We start from the raw sequence: 19,840 nt of genomic DNA on the forward strand, positions 1-19,840 counted from the left end.
GTGGTATACGTAGTTGTGAGTGGCAGTCGTGTTCTGTTGTCGTTGCAAGCAAGCAACAGAGAGAGTGGATATAGTATGGAAGAAAGAGTAGTATAGGTAGTATAGAAGCAGAAGTAGTATAGAAGCAGAAGTAGAAGAGAAGCAGAAGAAGCAGAAGAAGCAGAAGTAGAAGTAGAAGTAGAAGAAGTAGAAGAAGTAGAAGCAAATATATAAGCCAGGTATGGTACGTGTGTATGCAGTATAGCTAGTAATAGTAAGATAGTAGTAGATAGTAGTAGTAGTAGTATACGTAGTAGTAGTAGTACGTCGTAGTAGTAGTAGTAGTAGCGTAGCAGTAGTCAAGTAGGAAGAAAGTATGCCACCAAAAAAAACCAACTTTATGAACAAATCTCGGAGAATAAATAAGAAGCGTCTCAAACAGGCCAGCCAGCCCTCCAAGGGATTTCCCAAAAAGTAAAAAAAAACCCTCAAACAGTTTTTATGTGTGTGTGGTAGTTTGCTGGTATGGGCGGTGGTGGGGGTGGGGTGGTGAGAGTAAGAGGGCCCAAAAGTTGAAGCCTCTCTCTCTCAGAGGTTCGACGTTCGACGACGACGTCTCTCAACTGCACTGGCAACTGGCACTGGCAACTGGCACTACCTACTCTCTCTGCACCTCTGCACTCTCTCATACTAGCTAGCATGGGCTACACTTTCACTCCTCCCAAGACAAGACGTAAGTACACCTTTTTGTCAGCCTACCTCTAGATTGCCTGCCTGCCTGCCTGCCATGCCATGCCATGCCTGCTTGCTTGCCCGCTCTGCTTTCCGCCATCATGCCCCCAGCCCGGCCCAGCCCAGTGCAGTGACAGATATGACGGGCCTCCTCCTAGTCCCTTCCCTGGCTAAAGCAAAGAAAGAAAGAAAGAAAAAAACCTGTGCGTCCTGTAACCTACTGCGCACCTGGGTGTATGTGTATGTGTATGTGTATGTGTATGTGTATGTGTACTCTATGTGTGGTGGTGGTGGTGGTGGTCGTACAACCACCACCACCACGACGACGACGCTGGAGTACAGTACCTATATTCCGCGGCCAATCACCATGCACGGGCAGGCAGCCAGTGGATCGAGGCGGACACTGCTGGCATGGGCTGATTGGGCGGGACGGCCGTTCGGTGTGTGTTCCGCCTGGTAGGCGCAAAGAAGGCGGAGGGCTCGAAGGACGACGAAGGGAGGGTGGAGGGGAGGAGGAGCGGGGATGGGCGAATGGGGTGGTAGGGAGGGGTGTTTTGCCCTGGGGGGTTTTTTTTTTTTTTGGGGGGGGGGTTTGAATTTCTTGTTTGGAGAATGGAGGGAGAGAGGGTTACGAGAGTAGCTAGCTAGCTGGCTGGAAGGGTGGTGGAAAGGGTGGATGGAGGGATACGACTCACTCATTTACTCACTCACTCACTCACTCACTCACTGCTCACCTTGCTCACTCCATTGCCAATGGGACCGCAAAGGAACATGGGATATCCTGGATTGACAAATGTCATACAGGGACCTTTCGAGTTGAGGAGGTGAGATGGAGGGACGTAAGTGGGTAGAGGTAGAGGTTACATTTACATGTTCGTTGTAGAGCAGGCCAAGTAGAGTAACCATGCCATGAGCGCTCTAACTACTTGTGGATATATGTACTGTAGCTAATACTCTTAGTAGTAGAGCTACATGTAGCTCATGTAGCTCATGTAGAGAGCTAAGAGCCCTACCCGCGCGGTCAATTCGTTCGTCTATGGGCCCGTGGAGGATTGCAGCTGTCCAACTCACGGATGGGAGTGGAAGTGCACTAATTGTTGTATTTAGCTATATGTCTGTGGAGGAGTACTATGGCCGTTCTCTGGCAGGTACATGGAGTAACGCTCCCGCTGTCTGTAACTGGATGTATGTAGTACTCGGTACTCGTACTCATTTCCTCTCCTCTCCTCTCCTCTAACTTCCCTGCTCTCTCTGCCGGTGCACCGTTCTCTTCGCACACTCCCAGTCTCGAACTAGAGCCTCACTCACACTCACGCTCACCAAGGTATGTAGCTCCCACTCACACCCTCACCCTCACTCACTCACTCACTCACTCACGATGCCCGATCTCTGTCTGCGTTGGTCCACGCGCGCATCACCAGAACCAGAAACTCAATTCTGCCTTGCTGCTTCTTCTTCCTAGCTTCTCTTTTCTGTTCTGTCCCCCAAACAGGAACGCCGCTCACCCTCAATCGGGATACATATTACGCAAAATGCAAAATGAGATATGAGGAGGGTTATGTAGAAAAGAACACACTCAGCGGAGGTGTAAACCGCGAACCATTTCGTTTCTGCTTGACAATTACCTGTGTGAAAAATGTATGTATGTACATACAATGTAGGCAGCTAGCTACATACATCTACATCTACATACAAGTACTCTAGAGTAGACCTGCCTGCCATGCACGATCCAACCTAGAGTAGGTTTCTCGCCATCCCACCCAGCTAATCCACCCACCCAATTGCACCACCGGCACCACCACCGCCGAAACAGAAACAGAAAACAGAAAACAGAAAACCAGAAACCAGAAACCAAACCAAATCAAAATCAAGAACAGTCTCTGCTTGCGCGCGCGCGCGCGGGAGCATGTGCGCATAGCGCAGCTCCGCATCCGCACCCGCATGCATACATATGCACCGCACCCTTCCCTTCCCCGGGTTTAACTACCAGCCAGCCAGCCAGCTAGAGTAGAGTAGAGCACTCTAACCATTCATGGGTGAGCATGAGGCTGGAAACTGAACTGACTTGACTGACTGAACTAAAGTGCCAGCACATCATGGTGGTGGTTCTACTCGCTAGAGTAGGAGCTGTCACTGTACCGCCCGGCCCCCTCCCTCTGCTTCTGCTTCTGCTCTACACCCCCTCCCATCGAGAAGTATGTAGCTATTCTACCCCTCCACACACACACACACACACACACACCCCTCCCTCCGTCCGACCCCTCCTCACCCCCAAGCCGGACCATGGCGCCGGGCCTTCTGGAACAAAAGGTGTGGGTTTGGAAGTTGGCGATGGCTACGTAGCTGGTTCTGTACTTGATCTGGCTCTTGCTGAGAGGGGTGTCGAAGTGAAGCAGTGATCTTGAAAGAGGCAGGATTTCCCCATCATATCCTATCCTATCCCATCCGGCAAGTTACGTATCTGTGTCTGTCTGTCTGTACCTTTCTCAGAAGTAGAAGGAAGTATCGTTGCACAAGCACAATTAAGACAAGAGCCAGAAGTTCCAACTCCCACCCCCCCGCGATACATCTAAGAAACCGGGCACGGCCGGGCCCCTCCAGATGGAGATATGACAGATCAAGGGACCAGGTTGAGTACTAGACATTGCCTTTGTGGCATGTATGTACCGTGCTCCTCCCTCCGCACATGTCACTGTCACCGTCGCTGTTGTAAATCATCAAACGGCTTGTCCTCCGGGTGGACAATGGCAATGGACAAGGTAACTATTGCAAGGTAGTTATGTAGTTAGCTACAGAAGTATTGTGCATCCATCCCCATCCATGGCCCCATCGTACCTACATTATGACATGCCCTCTTCTCGATCCTCTCGTCTCGTCTTGTTGTTGTCCAAGGCTATGAAAAATGCTCTCTCTCTACCTGCTCTACCTGCTCTACCTGATGCAACATTGCACTATAGCCTACGTAGTTAGATTCTCTAGAGCACCCAGCTAGGTATAAGTCGACTCATACTCATATACTCATATCATATCATATCATATCACAGTGATCTTGTCGGCCGGTCTGTGTATCGTAGCTATCTACTTGTAGTATTACATAAGAACTACTCCTTTACCCGCTCTGCTATGATACAGTTTCACAAACAAAAGTTGACACTCCCGAAATTCGAATCGGAGCCCCGATCGACCCGACGCCCGGCCATTGTCATACAGTGCAGACAGACAGACAGTCCCGCTCACGTGGCTTGATCAGGCTGTCTTGACCAATGTCATAATCGCCCAGCCAGCCTTTGAAAAACCCAGTTGAGCACTCACTTCACTTCAGAAAGCAGGCAGGCAGGTAGGCAGGCATCCACCGGCCGGGCCGGCCGGGGAGTTTCTCCAAAAGGGCATATTATGATATGATGCACTAAACACAAAACACTTCCCTCTGTACCTATTTCCCTTCGTATCTGAACTGCCCAGTATTTTACTGCAGTACCAATATAGAGTAAATACATACACTTCCCATAATTTATATGTAGCAGCCAGCCAGTTGGGTGGCGGTGCACTAGTGCAGCGCAAAAGTATATTTACATCTACCTACATACTTTACGGCGTAGAAAAATGCGGGGGAGGAGCAGGAGGAGGAAGAAGAGGGTCGGTGCATTCATGTCTCAGTTAATTACATTAGGTTTAGTTTCACCTTTTTTTTTTTTTTTTTTTGCGGGGAGGATCTGGGGGAGACAGAGATGCGATATCTCGGATCGGGGGTACGGTGTGTGCACTCTTACATGTATGATGTAGGTAGGCAGGTTCAGATGAGAGGGAGGGAGGGAGGGAGAGAGAGAGAGAGAGGGGTCCTAGCACATGAGGAACGTCAGAAAGAGGTACCTACTGGGGAGGGGAGGAATTTTCAAAAAGAAGGTGCATGGGGAAGCGCAGCTAGGGTACACCTGGGATCGAGGCAGGGCAGGGTGTACTGTTGATCTTGATTTTGATTTGCGGGATGAGACAAGACGAAACTGAAGATTGCCAAATCAATCAATCGAAATCCTCGGTACAGGTGGGTATATATTGTGATATGGGATATATGGTAAATATAGTGCAAATACGCTACATGTATGTTGTGAGAATGAGTGAGGAGTGAGTGGACGAATAGATGAATGGATGAATTAATGGATGAATGATTGAACGAACGAATACGTACGTGGGGTAAAGATGTGAATTAAGCTGGCCACCATATCAGAAAATACTTGTAACGTTTTAAACGTTTCCTCACCGCAATGCTATATACATAGCCCTCAGCCCCGTTTCCGATATAATTTTAGGGTCTAAGCAGTGCTCCAACGTGTATTTATATATCGAACATACATTGTACCTACATCCTACATTATACTTTACGTACGATATTACAATTGAAATAGAACACACAAAATCGCAAAGACACCGGTATATACCGATCACTACAGCCTCGGCCTCGAGCTCTCGTATCACAATCACACCAGTACCATGTAACTTACGAAATCACTACCAGTACAGGACTGCGGAATTTAGTACAGAGCACGGAGTTAAACCGGCGTTATTTGCAAAGGAAGTACCGTTATACCAGTACTGTATTCGATCTTGTTACATTACTACATGTATGTAAGTGTAGTAGCGCACTAACGGCAATCCCGTAATGAATCCACACCCGTTTTGGTACTGCGGTTATCTACATCCCAACCCTCCCAACCTGCTACCCTACATGACCATCCCCGGTGGCGTCTTGGTCTCGTCGTCGCCCCATCTACTGAGCTACTCTACTCTACGTGCTAGTGCTAGTGCTAGCGGCTTCACAGGCAATCACTCGCCCACAAGCGCAATTTCCGCCCTTTGTCCAATCACAGCACGGGGGCAGCCAGAGAAGACGTCCAGAGCTAGCTAGCTAGAATAGAGCATGAATAAGTTTATGTCAGCACCATGCAAGGTCGACATGTCAGCCAGCGGAAGCAGCGGCATAATGAAAAAAATAAGGATAGAGGAGGATCGAGGCGCCGGAGCCGGTGTCTGGGAGTCAAGTCAGGTGCTCGCGGAGTGAAGTGGGTTGGGATGGATGGATGGATGGATGGATGGGTTGGCTGTATCGGTCAACATGGATTTTTTCTTTCCTCCACTTCAACCGAATAGTTAATTGTTTGGCATGAGCTTAAGCTTAATCCGCATGTCCCGCCGCACGTTCTAGTGGTAAGCGAATGCGGGAAGGAGGAAAGGAAAGGAAAGGGAAAAAATGGGTAATGCTCCGCCTGGTCGAGGATTTCGATATGGGTATGCCTGGAGAACTCCTTCATCCTAATTCTAGACCACTGCTGGCTAAAATGGGAGCCCTTGACCGGGTTTTGGGGTCAGTTTACCTATTGCATTAGATTTAATTACCTCGATTGCTACCTGGGGTTTTAGCAGATAATGTGCGATGTAAATAATACACACAATTGAGACCTAGGTTGATCACCTTCCTCCTCTAGCCCGCTCTTTGCCTGTCGCCTATGTCCGGTACGGCGAGCCGGGGGGTCGAGGGGTCGAGGGGTCGGAGGTGCGATTGTTTGTTTGTTGAGAGCGACATAGAATTATCGAGAAACAAACTGCAGGTAAAATTAACGATCATCAATACAATGCGGGTGGCGGTAGTAATTCCCAGGATCGAATAAAAAGAGTCGAGTACGTCCTAGGTAAATATAATACGGTAAATGTAGAGTAAGCTCATGCTCATGAAGTGTCAACAAAGGTTCCCCTATAAACCGCATTAGATCCACCCATAGAGAGCGAACGCTGGATAGCTGAAAGATCAAAGGCAGATGGGGCCAGGGTCATGCTTGCCTAAACTCAAGAAATTTCCGCGTTATTGGCCATGGACATCGTGAGAATGCTGAGTAGAGTGTAGCTACCTACATGCAATATTAATATGTAGAACCGTTGTTATTAGAGCAAGCAGTAAAATTTAAAAAGTTAACACCCAGTACCGTGCTCGAGATAACATAATCACATCTGCATGCACAGTACAGTAGACCGCGAGATGAATCCACAGGCAATCTTCTCCAAGCGCCTTGAACAGAGCCTCAGCATATTATTAGAAATCCAACAAGGATTTTTTTCTTTTGTGCGGCGCCGCCTGGTCGTCGCCCCAACATACATATGCCTATTATCCTTCCTTACTTTGCCATTGACGATGGAAACGGGCTCATTCTCATTATTCTCTTCTTTCTCCTCGATCATCTCCATACGTGTACCCGACGAACTCCGCCAGCGTAGTATAGTCTCAATCTTATAACGCGCGCAATATGAGTTAGTAAATCCAAACCCCTCCCCCCTTTGACTTGAATTCTGCAGCTACCCGTCGTACTGACCATGTGCACCTCATCCAGCTACACGTTGGAGTCTTGACAAGTTCCCAACCTTCCCGTTGATCCAGACCGGAAGGCACAAGTCAAACGCGGTGGTAAGTTATAAGTGGTCAATGGTTCTGGAGGGGCGCCTGAATTGATGCCCCATATAGATTGCGAATGGCTCCTCCCCGCCAGTAGACGACACCAGCGGCGCCCTTCAAGCCACCACCACCTCCTCCGCCGCCGCCGCCGAACCATTAAGCCCACTCCGATGTTTTCGGGAAGATTGTGGAAGCTATTTCTCGGATGATGGTTTATACAGGTACGTTTCCCAATCAAGAGTTTAGATAGCTAGCTCGGATCCGGCCTATATTGGTAGCTACTAGCTAGCTACACCCATCCATGTAGTTACATCTAGTAGTTCTGGTAGTAGCATTGGTGCTTTCGGTCAGATGTGTTGACATTTCCCCCATTGTCCGATCAGAGAACACACCAAGGTTTGCCGTACCCCAACCAGACGCTACCACTGCGCTTTCACCAAATGCGCCGAGAAATTCGCCGCCTCCAGCATCGACGCCTTTATCCGGCACCAAGCGACGCACCGGATCTGGTACTGCGAAGTAGAGGTTTGCGCCTTCAGGAAACGTGAGAAAGCTCTGAAGCATGTTATAAAGCACCACAAGTCGGAAGAATCATTGAAGATGACCTGGCTCCCGGTGCCACCGAAGAATTTGAAGAAGGATGTAAGGCCCTGCCTGAATATGGGTGTGAATCTTGACCTCGGCGACTTCTTGACCCAGATTTCCGGTGGAGGGACGTTAGGCAGGCAGGCGAGTGCGCTGCTGAGTCCCCGTGATAATGGAGGCGTGGATATCAATGGTGTTGGAGAGTCGCTGCAAACAGCGGTGTTGGCACATGTGCTTGGGCAATTGAACATGCTAGGGGATCTGCTGGAGCATCAATCGCTCTCACCTAGTGCTGCTGAACACGCCCAGATAGTGCAATCTCTTGATAGGATACGTGATAGATTGGGCGCCAGAGAGCAAAGGAACGGATTCTGGCTCGGTTGGAATGCAGGGTTTGGATTTCAAGCCGGTCCCGAATCGACTTCTTCTTCTTCTCGAGGCATCAACAGTCCGGGGATTCGACACGAGATTGGGACAATCTCGGTGGACCGTAGCGTTCCGGCTGCCCCCCAGATGTCCCCAACCAGTGAGATTGTGGTAGGACGGGAGTTTCTTCCAAACATTGAAAGCGAGTCCGAGGATGATTCCGATGGAGATATCGAGGCAGAATCGAGTGCCGCGCCGACAAAGGAACCCCAACAAGAGGCGCACCTCGAAAAGGACCAGCAAATCAAGTATTTCGAGCACCTACAGAAGTGTTGTATTGAGGCCGCGTTCACGTTTTACAAACTGCACAAGTCACACCTCGATACCATCAATGATAGGAGTTCAAAGCCGCTCTGTATAACTGCCAAACGCGAGGAAATTACAAGCCCCACCGACCTCAGTCTACCGCACTGGACACACCTTCTTCGGCGAATTAGCGATGCCCGAGGGTTGCAGAGGGACATGGTGTCGAGGATCGAGTCTTTTAATGGTGATATCTCACCTGTGGATGAGATACAGCATGCATTCAAGAAAGAGAAAGTAAAGTCAGACAGAGATCTTTTGGCGTTGATTCAATTGACGAGGAATTTTTGCTGGCAATTGAAGGACTGGGAGAGATGTAAGCTGTTGGACGATCTCTATGGAATAGTCGAGAAGGATATCAAAGACTTAAAGTCTATCAAGAGGAAGAGCTCACAGAGAGAAGCAAGGCCACAAAGGCCAGGGCTGTATAATCCAATGAGGTCATCACAAAACAACGACGGAATACGGAACGGCCATAGACCATCCGCAACATGGCCACGGCTTCCGCCAGGTGAAGAGGTTGAAGCGTAAGTACTGACGTGGAGCATGGTTTAAAGCGCTTGTCTTTGGGCGTTACTGGTACGGATTGTTTGCTGATTATTTATTTCTTTAATATTCACTTTTGACATGTTGCATTTTCTCCTTCTTTGTCTAATATTCCTGGTTGGATCCAGAGCAGTCTTTTCATGTTAATCCATTGTTTAAACGGAGAAGCCCTGGGGGTAGAGTTGGAGTTAATTCGATCCTACGACTGATCTTCAACAGCTGTTTGGCATAAATCTGTTTTAGACTCTAGCTCGGCATTTGCTTTGTAGTGTTGACTGTACTCGCTCGTTTCTTTCTTCCTTTGCAGGGTTCTGTACTCGATTGCTTTCAGAGGGATTCCAGTCTTCTGAGACTACCGCATTTCTTATGTCAACTAGTACTACATCATTTTATACATTAGTTAACTTCATCGATCCAGAATACACATATGTCTGTTGAGCTTTATGGAAAATACCAAGAGCTTTATAACTTATGAAATGTATAAGCAAGATCTAGATCTTCATAGCCTTCCCAATGTTTCCTTTTAGGGTGACACCGAGGTCTTTATATCCGTGCACGTGGCTAGAAATAAGCCTTGCTATAATCCAGATTGGATGTCGAGCGTTTCAGCACCCTGAGATATATTTGCCGCTCCTTGTGGGCCCATTTCGCTAAGCTTTACTGAATGTTATAAATAGAGCAAGTAATATATAATAGGAGTGAATCGAAGAGGTACGACGGAGTCAGAGAGATGTCAATGCTGGATCGATTATATTAATGAAGACGTTTGAATCTCAAGTAATATATGTTAGGGCTTGCTTGATATTGTTGGTGACGTTTCTAACTGCAGATCCCAACGCTTAAAAGTGGCTAATAACGCAAATACAATATACAATATGTGTCTTCTTAAGGTGGCCCTTCCGGTACATATAACAGCTTGGAGTACACATGTATGTACTTCCTAAGTTACATGGGCGTACTCAATATTGTTGAGAGTATAACTGATATGTTTTTCCGGTATCACGATCACCGTGTCCGTATATATGGTGGACTACATGTATATGTAGATTTTTTTGTTTTTGTTTAATTCATTGATTATGTATATGTAGATTGAGTTATAGGTTACATGTAGTATATGCACTTTGGACCAAACTGCATATAAATGTTTTGTCTAAATTTTACAGTATACATACAGACAGTAAATCTGTCCCGCTTTACTGGCGTTAGGACTTCAGTTCTGGTCAGCAATGCGCTGCCCCACTGCCCCATATCTTAGGATAACTAAGGGATATATAGAATCGGGTCACGTCAGCAAAGCAGCTGTCTCTTCACCTTCGACAGTCAGCGCCCCAGCAGCTAGTAGCTTGTCAATAACCGACGTTCATCCATTCACTATTCATGGATCATCTTTGTACCCCATGGGCCCAAAGTCCCTTGTCAGTCTTAAGCTCACGGCGAGTAACCAACTCAATTGAACTTAACTATATGCAGGGAACTATATGGTGAGACATTCACCAGGCGGGCCCGTTTCATGGATCATGGCCGACCATTTGATCGATTGGTCGATAGACCGGAACTTATATTGCCTAGCCAGCTATATGTAACAGGTTGTAAAACTTCCCCCCATACATCAATTGAAGAATGCGGCTGCCTTCTATCTTTTCTCTTCTTATATACTCTGGTCCTCTATCAGCGCCGTAGCTAAGCTGCCTATCTAAGGTAATGTTTACAGTCTAGATTAGGGCAATTCTCATTGAAGCTAACCCATTACACCTTGCGATGCAGTATCCAACAACCTGCGCACAAAATTAGGGGAAAAGAGCAAAATTGATTCATCGATATGAATATCCTTTTTTACACCAAAACGTGCACTTACAACCCCCTCCCCCCCGCAGGCAGTGCTTACCTGCATACCAACGGCCAGCCCGCAATTGTATCAATCAGTACTACCCACCTCTTCGTGTGACTGACCCGCGTATATATAGTGTGCTGCCTTATTTGAGGTGTTCGTTCTTGGAAAATTAAAGTTTAACTGTAGGAACGATATAACTATATCAATATATACTACAGCAGCAGCAATCGGTACGTAACCCAGTACCTATCACGCGATAACAGGAGGTTGTGGCATAAACAACCCAATGTTTTTCTTTACTATTCTGTACTAACCAGCCGGAAGCTATCTACAGGAATGTCCGAAGAGCACACATCTCACGCCGACCTCCATTCAGAAAACGGAATCACTGAAAACAACGGCGATATGGAGAAAAACAATTTCCGGGAAAACCAAAACACGACGAAAGTTCCGCAAAGATTAAACTCGATGCCTGAAACTATGAGAAGATATCTTGGGCAAACACCAAACGAAGAGGGTGTAGTGGTATATTCGAGGTCCTATGCACGCGAATGATTAGGCATATGGTATGTTTTTCAAAACCACATATATACAGGCTGCACACTGTTAAACAGCTTGGGCAAATGGATTAAGGCGCTAACCAATGAAGCATAGGTAGCTGAGTTGTTCTTATATAGATATATATCGATATCTAGATGAAAAATATTTGGTTCGCGCGCGTGGTTACTCTTAGTTCTGGTTTTGTTTCTTTACTTATATCTGCATATTTTAATCTACAAGTGTATTTGTGTTATACTACGCACATGTGTATGCATGTGTTTTTTTCTTGTTTTTTTCTTTCTATACTACGACATGTCGCTACCTCTATACGGCACTGAATGTATACTCCTACTATAAGAATACGTCAATGTGAGCTTAAACCTGCTTCAATTCACGATCTATGATTCTACATGCAAAGTCAAATCTTCAATAGACCCGGCCGGCTGAATCTTTAAGCTTTTTGGCATGTGTGCGTACGTATTCACAAACAAAATTTCTCTATTCTATAAGAGATAACCGGCAGTTGGAATTTGGGTGTCCAATGATGACTGCAGTGAGCAAGGTATCAAGAGCATATAAAATTGCAGTTTATGATGATATCCTGAGGCGGGTGGGGGGTTCAAACATATCCCTCAATAATATTTCTCGACAGCTTTAGACGCTGGCTCAGGTTCAATGGTCGTACAGCATCATGCTCCTTTCCACGTGGTTGACAGGGTTCAAGGTTGAGAGAGTTGCTCACGTTGCTGCCACGTTTTGGGTCTTTTCTAGAACATGTGGGATTGGGTAAGGCGCTATGCGCTACGCACTGATCTGAGCCGTTCAGAAGTTAGGGACTAGTTCTACCTAACAGGACGGTACGTGCTTCTCTTTCCCAGTTAAACCTCAAATGTACCGAAAAATTAAATCCCCTTTGAATGGACTCGGAATCTATTTCACTCCTAGACAAGGCTCGCCTCTCTCTATCTCCACGCTCGAGATAGAGCGATACGGGCCTCATCTTCTCCCCATTAACCGGGAATTACGTTCGATTTTTATGTCAGCCTAGAGTACAAACAAGGTCATAGGCGTGTGCCCCGCATTCTTACTCCAGGTTTTCCCGGGGTTGAAATATCCAGAAAGGCAATATATCGAACCCGGGCTGTGCATGCAGTACTGCTTACCAACTAGAGTTAAATCCAGGTACTTCAATATACCACACAAAATTGCTCGCCATTCGGTTCGACCACCCACTAACCACCGGTAAACAAATAGGCTACCATGTTCACGGCGAACCTCTCAATCAGTCGTTGTGCATACTCATGTGTCCCTTCAGAAAGTTTTTCAAGCGTCCGAGATGAAGGTTACTAAAATATTAGCCTCTCAGGTCCAAGCCCCTTTTGCGCGTTACGCAGAACACGGCTGGATGATCCTTCCAAAAACGTGGAAAGATCCCTGAGATTAAGCACGCACATCAGAGAGGTTTGGGGAATGTCAACAGAAACATGTCCGTGAACTGTGGTTCAAAACCGGTTCATGCAGAGAAAGCCACATGGCTGTGTGAAACCATGCAAGTCAGCGCGGCATCTCAGACATGGAAACATCGAATAACTAGGATTCAGGTATCTCGAATTTGCCTATACTATACACATATTATTTCGAGTATTTCCAACTAACTCTAGGCGTAATAGTTTGTTAAACAGAGCTAAATGTACAGACCTGACGTTGGATACCTTTACCACTATTGTTTATGGTATAAATCGCAAGATACGATTAGATCATGGACGCTAAATTTCCGGAATTACTGGCGTCCCATACAGGGTTAAGATTTGAGAATGAATGTATAGGGTAAATTTAGATTTACTCCCTCTCGCAGCTAGCTGTTTCAAGTCCTTACTCTTCTTGAGTAACTCGGTACTCTAGCTTACGCAGTGCTAGAACCAGCCAATTAGGCGTGCCAAAAGCGCAATCGATGGGTTAAAAACAAGGCGCGCCAAGATGGTAGACTGGATCGAGTGATATTTCATGACTACATAAATACATCGAACGATCAACGCTTTTGATCGAGATTAATTTTGGAGCTATTTAGATAGTACATAAGATTATAGACACAAAAAAAGGCTGAGAAATTTCTTAGCGTAGCCTTCTTTTCTCTCCTGGTCGTGGTGAAAACCCTATTTAGGCTACTTTCCTATCATTCTTCGACACATCTTCTTTTCTGTTGGAGAGTGAAGCTAAGAACCCTGTACGAGGCGTATAACTTCAGGATCTAACTATATGATATGAGTTAGATTCCATGATAAAATTTTACATGTTGATAACCTACAAGGTTATATCCGTAGTGATGCAATGCAGGGGAACCGAAGCTTCCGTAGACAATCACGTGCAGGATCAAGGCGACTTCTGTATACGAATAACAAGTGGGTGGGTATATAAAACATGATGCATCTGCCAACTGTAGCTACTGATTGATACAGCCTCGCGGTACTTCAATACTAAATTGTTGACATGGATAGCATTGGGGAGAACGCTAGGGTTGTACTCAGCGAGAAATATCATCTGGGCTCACAGACGCCGTTCCCGCTGACTGCTTCATTGGGCACTTGGTAGTTCATTGACCCTAGATCTCTCCTCAAGGGTGCAAGAATCCTTTGGTCTATGCGAACTACATGTAGCCAGCCTACCAACCTCATAATCGCGATGATCACTCTTCGAGGAGTATCAAGAGACTCCATATGATAAATGTGGGGATAATTAGCCCTACATATGCTCTCACCCCAGATAGCCATGTGGCATTCCAACGGAAACCAAACCTTCTGATTCACTTTAATTTACCGATTCTAGAAGACAAGGCTACGCGGTCCTAGCGTACTAAGACATGTAAGTACTCTAAGAACTAGAAACCTCTCTGTGCGTTGAGCGGTTATCCTCCGGTGGTATCCGTCCTTCTTACCAGGGAAAGGGATAAGAGATCTAGGGTTTGAATTAAGACAAGGTGCCCGATGAGGCGCTGCTGGTGCGGCACGACCACCCCTGACTTGTCAAGTAGATCTACGGCACTTGATTCATCAGAAGGGAAAAGGACGTCAAAAACGCGAAACCTTTATTATATCTATTGATGCCGTCGATGAATAGTTTCTAAGGATGTAGGGTAGTGGGTTTTTTTTAAGCCCCCATGCAAGACGCAAGAGAGGAAGTCTTCAAATCTCTTATTCTGGAGTGGACGCCTTGCACAGTACTGCACTACCTAGATACTCGGTCCCTAATCGATTTCATGGCTCCGAGTAGAGGACATGCAGTGCTGCAGAATAACCTTGTACCTCACGCTGCTGGAAGAGCGGACAGGTCAAGGTATGCCAGTGTAGAGACGTAATTAAAGTATCAATGCATCGGGGGTGTTTTGGGGAATGCGGTAAGAAAGACATGTGTCTACAAAACAACTATTCTCAAGTAAGGCTCCGTGAGCTCTCGCCGACGCTAACTACCATGGGGAATCCTGTATCATTATTCTGCGCGTATGCACGCCCTGCGGCGCTTCATTGGAATGTGGAACAGGTGGGTTTTGAGATTCTTATTGTGACTTACTTTTCTTCTGTTGAATATTCGAAATTGACAGCGTAATTGAACCACCAAGTCCCTATTTATGATGAAATCATCATTCTTATATTGCACTCACAAAAGAATCATGTAGCCTAGATTATTAGGGTACCCGATTAGGATATCTTTCTACTATGGCTAGTTGGGAAGCAGCAGTGCAACTCAATTGCTGAGCCGATGACTGATAGGAGTGCAAGAATCGAAGCGGAGAGCCTCCGTAACGATGTCTTGTTATTGATTGCAATAGGTTTATTGGATGTATGTCAAAGCTTGCACGTTCAACGGAACGGAGAGCCTCCGGAGCTGGCCGCTGACTCTTAATGGTGCATTAACCGTGGTACAGACAATAGTAAAATTTAAAATCCAGGTATACGTACCTACATACATACATGTATCTACATACTTCATTCAAGCCCTATAAGAAATCACCTGTCAATGTCCAGTACATACTGGGTTTAACATCTACATTGAGTTTGTACCTACCCTACGTCTCTAAGTACTTAGACAGTGGATTAGATTGCACGTAGTTTCCCCCGTCTAGACGAGTGAGCCTCGGGGCCATTTAGAATCTAACTGCCCCGGAAATGCAGATGAATAAGGCAAGATGGATGGAGGAACAGAGCCTTGTGGGGAGCTCTTCTATTCGTTATGTAACTCAGTGATCAGATATATGTGGTTAGAATCTACTCTACATACTCAAGTCAGTTATGTCTCACTGAGTTATCCTACTCATTATTATACAGTCTAGGCGGGTTCAGATCCCTCTGAAATCCCTCCGGCCGCTACAGAATACCTGCTGTCTAAGCACACTTCTTCTGAATCTAGTGCAATTTGTATCTCGTGCTTATGTATGTAGGTACTTCGAACAAGCAACGTCCTCACCCGGCGTTTCGACGATTTTCAAAAGATTAGAAGATAGACTTAATTTCCCAACGTCCTCCAATTGCCAAGAAGTATGATAACTCTGCTTCCGGGGGGAGCCCAGGGGGGTTCGTTCAGCTAGCCAAGGTTCATTCAATGATCATGCAATCTAGAATAGATATTATATGTAATATTTATCAATGTATCGTTTGGTTTTGAGGCCTTCCAGAAGACAAAGCTTATTTTTGGATGACAGAATCGTCGTAAGCGTTCGAACAGGCGCTGGGGACAGGCGAACATCCATTCGCGTAAATAAGGTTCTTAATATGTACATGTAGTCATTCAATCGTGTGGTAATCTTTCGCTACCCCAGATGGTGGCAAGTCCAGCAATTAATGGACAGAGTAGTGAGGGAAGGGGAGGGGAACGAGCCTATGGATATTGTGGAGGTGCATGTGTGATATCAGCAGCAGTAGTGCAGAGACGCAGAGTATGGGCTGGGTTGGAGTTGTTGATCTGACTGGTTTTGTGGAGTGTGTAAAACCTACTCTACACGGTACGTGATCACCAGAATTAAGACGCTCACGACGGGTAATTCATCCTTGAGGCTTAAAATCATAGAGTAATGCAAGCAGAGTACCACACCGTACTCTACCTACATCTAAGTCGGATGCAATTAGCCGGTGAGCTACGCAGCGCAGTGCCTGCGCTGTCTAGCTAACAACACGAAGACGTTGGAATAGGCTTCAACCTCAAGGCTGATATTGTCCGTCTGTTCACGGGTCTCTGTACGATCCATACAGCGTATAACTGTACTTTGTTAATGTACTTTGTTAATATGATGGCTTTTTTGATTATGATGAACAATCTCTAAACAGGTTCTCCTAGCCGGTAGGGACGATGACGGATGAGGCTGTTTTGATACCTCTCCATTGTATGCCCGTTTGAGGGTGTTCAAACAGAAAGTCACATCTAGTTTGGGGCTGAGAAATGGTTCATGAACGGGCAAATACCAGTGGTCCGATCGGATCTGAAGCAGCTTCACTCAGTTTGGGTCTCATGAACTCATCTGGTCGAAAGGCGCTAGCAAGGACAGAGGGTGTACGGACATGATCTGGGTCACAATTCATGGAAAGATGACTACTGTAGGTAGGTGCAGCCATATTCTCAGCCTCCTCTTCTCAACTTCGTTTTTGCAATTTGAGCCAGGTCATCGTTCACCACCACAGGAACGTAACAGCAACAGCAGCACAGCCCCCGCTCACAACTTAGCTACTTGTACTTACTGCATCAAAGTGGATCCATAAAGCAGTGAAACAGCATAGCAACTAAAGGGATACATAATTATGGGTGCCAGGTTGTAAAACTCAGACGTATGTAAGTATGGAGAGTGCATACAGAAAAGAAGAAAAAGCATCAATTGCTGATACAATGGTATTTTCTGGCTGATGGTGTAGAGGGGATCAACGACCGGAGTTCAATCGACTTGCTAAACTAAACATTATGGTTTTATTTCATCTGAGTACCTACACCTAGATAGGCACTATCGTCAGTTTATCAGGTATCAGCTCGAGCGATTGTGTTGCTACAACTGATTTTGATGCCCAGGCCTCGGAAGGCGAAACGTTGCTGTGAAATGAAACTCAGTGCTGAAAGATGAGGCCGTTCCATCATCCATCTGCGTATGTACACGGTATAATGCTATTGTGGGCGCATACATAAATTCACAAATGGGCCACAGAGCCACAAAAGATGATTGGTTCAATTGCGATTCGGAATCCATGTCGCACTCATATGAAGGTCCAAAAAAGTCTGACCTAATTGAACCAAGGTAGGCTGATGTACCACCAGCAGCGAAAAGGAGCAGACAGAAGCTTATCGTCCCCCTCTAGCTCCTCCATCCCTAACTAAGAGAAATCCTGCGCATGTTTATGGTTATGAAAACCATAAAGCTATTCAAGTCTGCCCGGGACCTGCTCTCTGCAGCAACATTTCGACTTCGACTCTAGCAAAATAATCAACTTCGCACTGCGCTCCTGGTGCGAATTCGCACATTACGCACCGTTGGCGCATACCCTATAAGTTATCGACGTCCGGCCCTCCATTTTTTACTTGAACTCGGCTTGAAAGTCGATACGATAGTCAACTACGACCCTGTAGCTACGTCTTATCCCACGACTGTATCTGTGTTGCTTTTCATACGGGCTTATTTGGTTGCCCGTTTTACCATACTCCGACGTTTTGCGCAGCTATTATCCACTTTTGTTCTGGGAGGCATCTTTTGTCAAAATAAGACCTTATACCCTTTTGTTCGCTCAGTACGCGATCGCAAGCGCTGGTATTTACTTTTGTAAGTGCTAGCTCTCTAAATATACCCGCCTATCCGAGTACCAGTGCTAGTAATATTGCCGCTATGATGCTAATACAAATATCTGTAATAGTATAAACGATCGAGATTGACACAAAGAGCAATCCATCATGGCGAGCGAAAGTTGTACCGCTTCCCGACTACAAACATTGCCGGAGTCATTGCAGCAGCACGCCGATTTCATCAAACCCCTAATGAAGCCTCTAATCGCAAACCTAAGCACCACATTCAATTTCGACGACCAGAATATCGAAAGTGTACCTTTTGTCGATCGGTACTTTCTACCGTCCGAAGCTCGCGCATCATTAGTGCAAGAGATCTCAAAGTGTATCGAGAACTACCTCAACTATAACACGTATGACGACTTTAATCCAGGCTACTCGGTGATGGGCCGATTCGTAAACGAAGATCCGAGGGATGGGCCCTGGGCACCTGGGCTAACTCAAAAGGATAACCACGGGGATGATATGGGAGCTTCAACCTCTAAGAATCTCATCCAACAGGCCGCTAAAGTCGTAGGCGCGGAGGGATTTGGTTGGGGAGCAGACCTGGGTATGCGCGTGTCAGAGAGATCAAGGGAGCAGAATGGCGATGCTTTTCTGGAGCAGAGAATGGAGTCTACACACAGGATTATCACGCAAGGAGGAACGGCGTTCTTGGACCCAAGGAGAGGGCTCGTTTCAAAGGCTATGTCGACTACTGGGGTAACGGACCAACATATACATGCAAATACTATCAAGCCGCGTGGATGTTCGAGTTATATTGATGGCTCTACAAAACCGCGACAAAGTAAACGTCGTGCATCTCCCGGAAATAATGGCAAAGGACTGTCTACAACAGGAGCAGGTACTCTGAATCGGGTGCATAGTACGAGCGCAGGTAGCGTAAAATCGGCTCGTCGGGAAGCTAAAAAGCAGCATAAATGCCCCGACTGCGACGAAGTATTTCCATTTGAGGCGCGGCTAAAGTAAGTACTACCTGCCTGCTTTATTGTTTGTTCGATCTTTTTATCTGATGTTAATACATTCCTTAGGAGTCATCAAGCCGTTCATAGCAAGACTAAATGCAAATGTCATGTTTGTGATTCGCTTTTTGGGCGAGACAGCTCCCTCAAAAGACATCTCAACACTCCTGGCGCCTGCGAAAAGAAAAAGATTACAAAGTTACGGAATCAATCATTTCAGAACTCTCCTACGGCGCCGAGAGCTGGCAGTCAGCATAACTACAACAACAACTACGAACTGGATGCTACAGCTTCAACCTCTAGTCTTGTTGATGGCAACTCAGTTAATAGCTCGCCGCTAGATACCCGGCAACCTACTCAAAATTTCGGCCAGCATCCAAATTATTCTTTAGGTTATATATCACAGAGCCCAAATTCCCATTCCGCAAATTATGGATCCGCGTACCAAAATTTAAGCCCTCAAAGACCGGAGGGATGGTCATTAGATCCTTTAGCCTACTGGGACTGCAATACTTTTTCATTTTCCTAGTTCGACTGAGGCTTGATAATTGTACCATCCGCCGGTCGCGTTATGGTACGCCGCCTGGTTCTCCCACATCAACCAATTACCGACACATCAATGCAATCTAATGTTCAAACTTTTCATGTGGGAAATCTGCCGGTGGTCGGTACTCAAAAATCGAAAAACAA

General features: G+C 46.3%; 3 protein-coding genes across 3 annotated transcripts; all 3 read left to right on the forward strand.

Moving 5' to 3' along the window:
• Positions 1-7,004: 7,004 nt before the first annotated feature.
• Positions 7,005-8,995, forward strand: LAJ45_00082 (uncharacterized protein; the record flags this gene model as incomplete). Its single annotated transcript, XM_046109684.1, has 4 exons — positions 7,005-7,008; positions 7,089-7,162; positions 7,220-7,371; positions 7,534-8,995. The coding sequence occupies 4 exons, from the start codon at positions 7,005-7,007 to the stop codon at positions 8,993-8,995; spliced, it is 1,692 nt and encodes a 563-aa protein (XP_045976377.1).
• Positions 8,996-16,443: 7,448 nt separating this feature from the next.
• LAJ45_00083 (uncharacterized protein) lies at positions 16,444-17,458 on the forward strand (the record flags this gene model as incomplete). The annotated part of the gene is made up of 8 exons (XM_046109685.1): positions 16,444-16,501; positions 16,562-16,643; positions 16,707-16,709; positions 16,835-16,919; positions 17,176-17,195; positions 17,276-17,293; positions 17,359-17,366; positions 17,427-17,458. The coding sequence occupies 8 exons, from the start codon at positions 16,444-16,446 to the stop codon at positions 17,456-17,458; spliced, it is 306 nt and encodes a 101-aa protein (XP_045976378.1).
• Positions 17,459-18,296: 838 nt separating this feature from the next.
• LAJ45_00084 (uncharacterized protein) lies at positions 18,297-19,679 on the forward strand (the record flags this gene model as incomplete). The annotated part of the gene is made up of 2 exons (XM_046109686.1): positions 18,297-19,153; positions 19,220-19,679. 2 exons carry the CDS (start codon positions 18,297-18,299, stop codon positions 19,677-19,679), a joined length of 1,317 nt encoding a protein of 438 aa, XP_045976379.1.
• Positions 19,680-19,840: the final 161 nt, after the last annotated feature.

Source organism: Morchella importuna, assembly GCF_003444635.1.
Source record: "Morchella importuna strain M04M26 chromosome Unknown Morimp01GS001, whole genome shotgun sequence".
NCBI lineage: Eukaryota > Fungi > Ascomycota > Pezizomycetes > Pezizales > Morchellaceae > Morchella > Morchella importuna.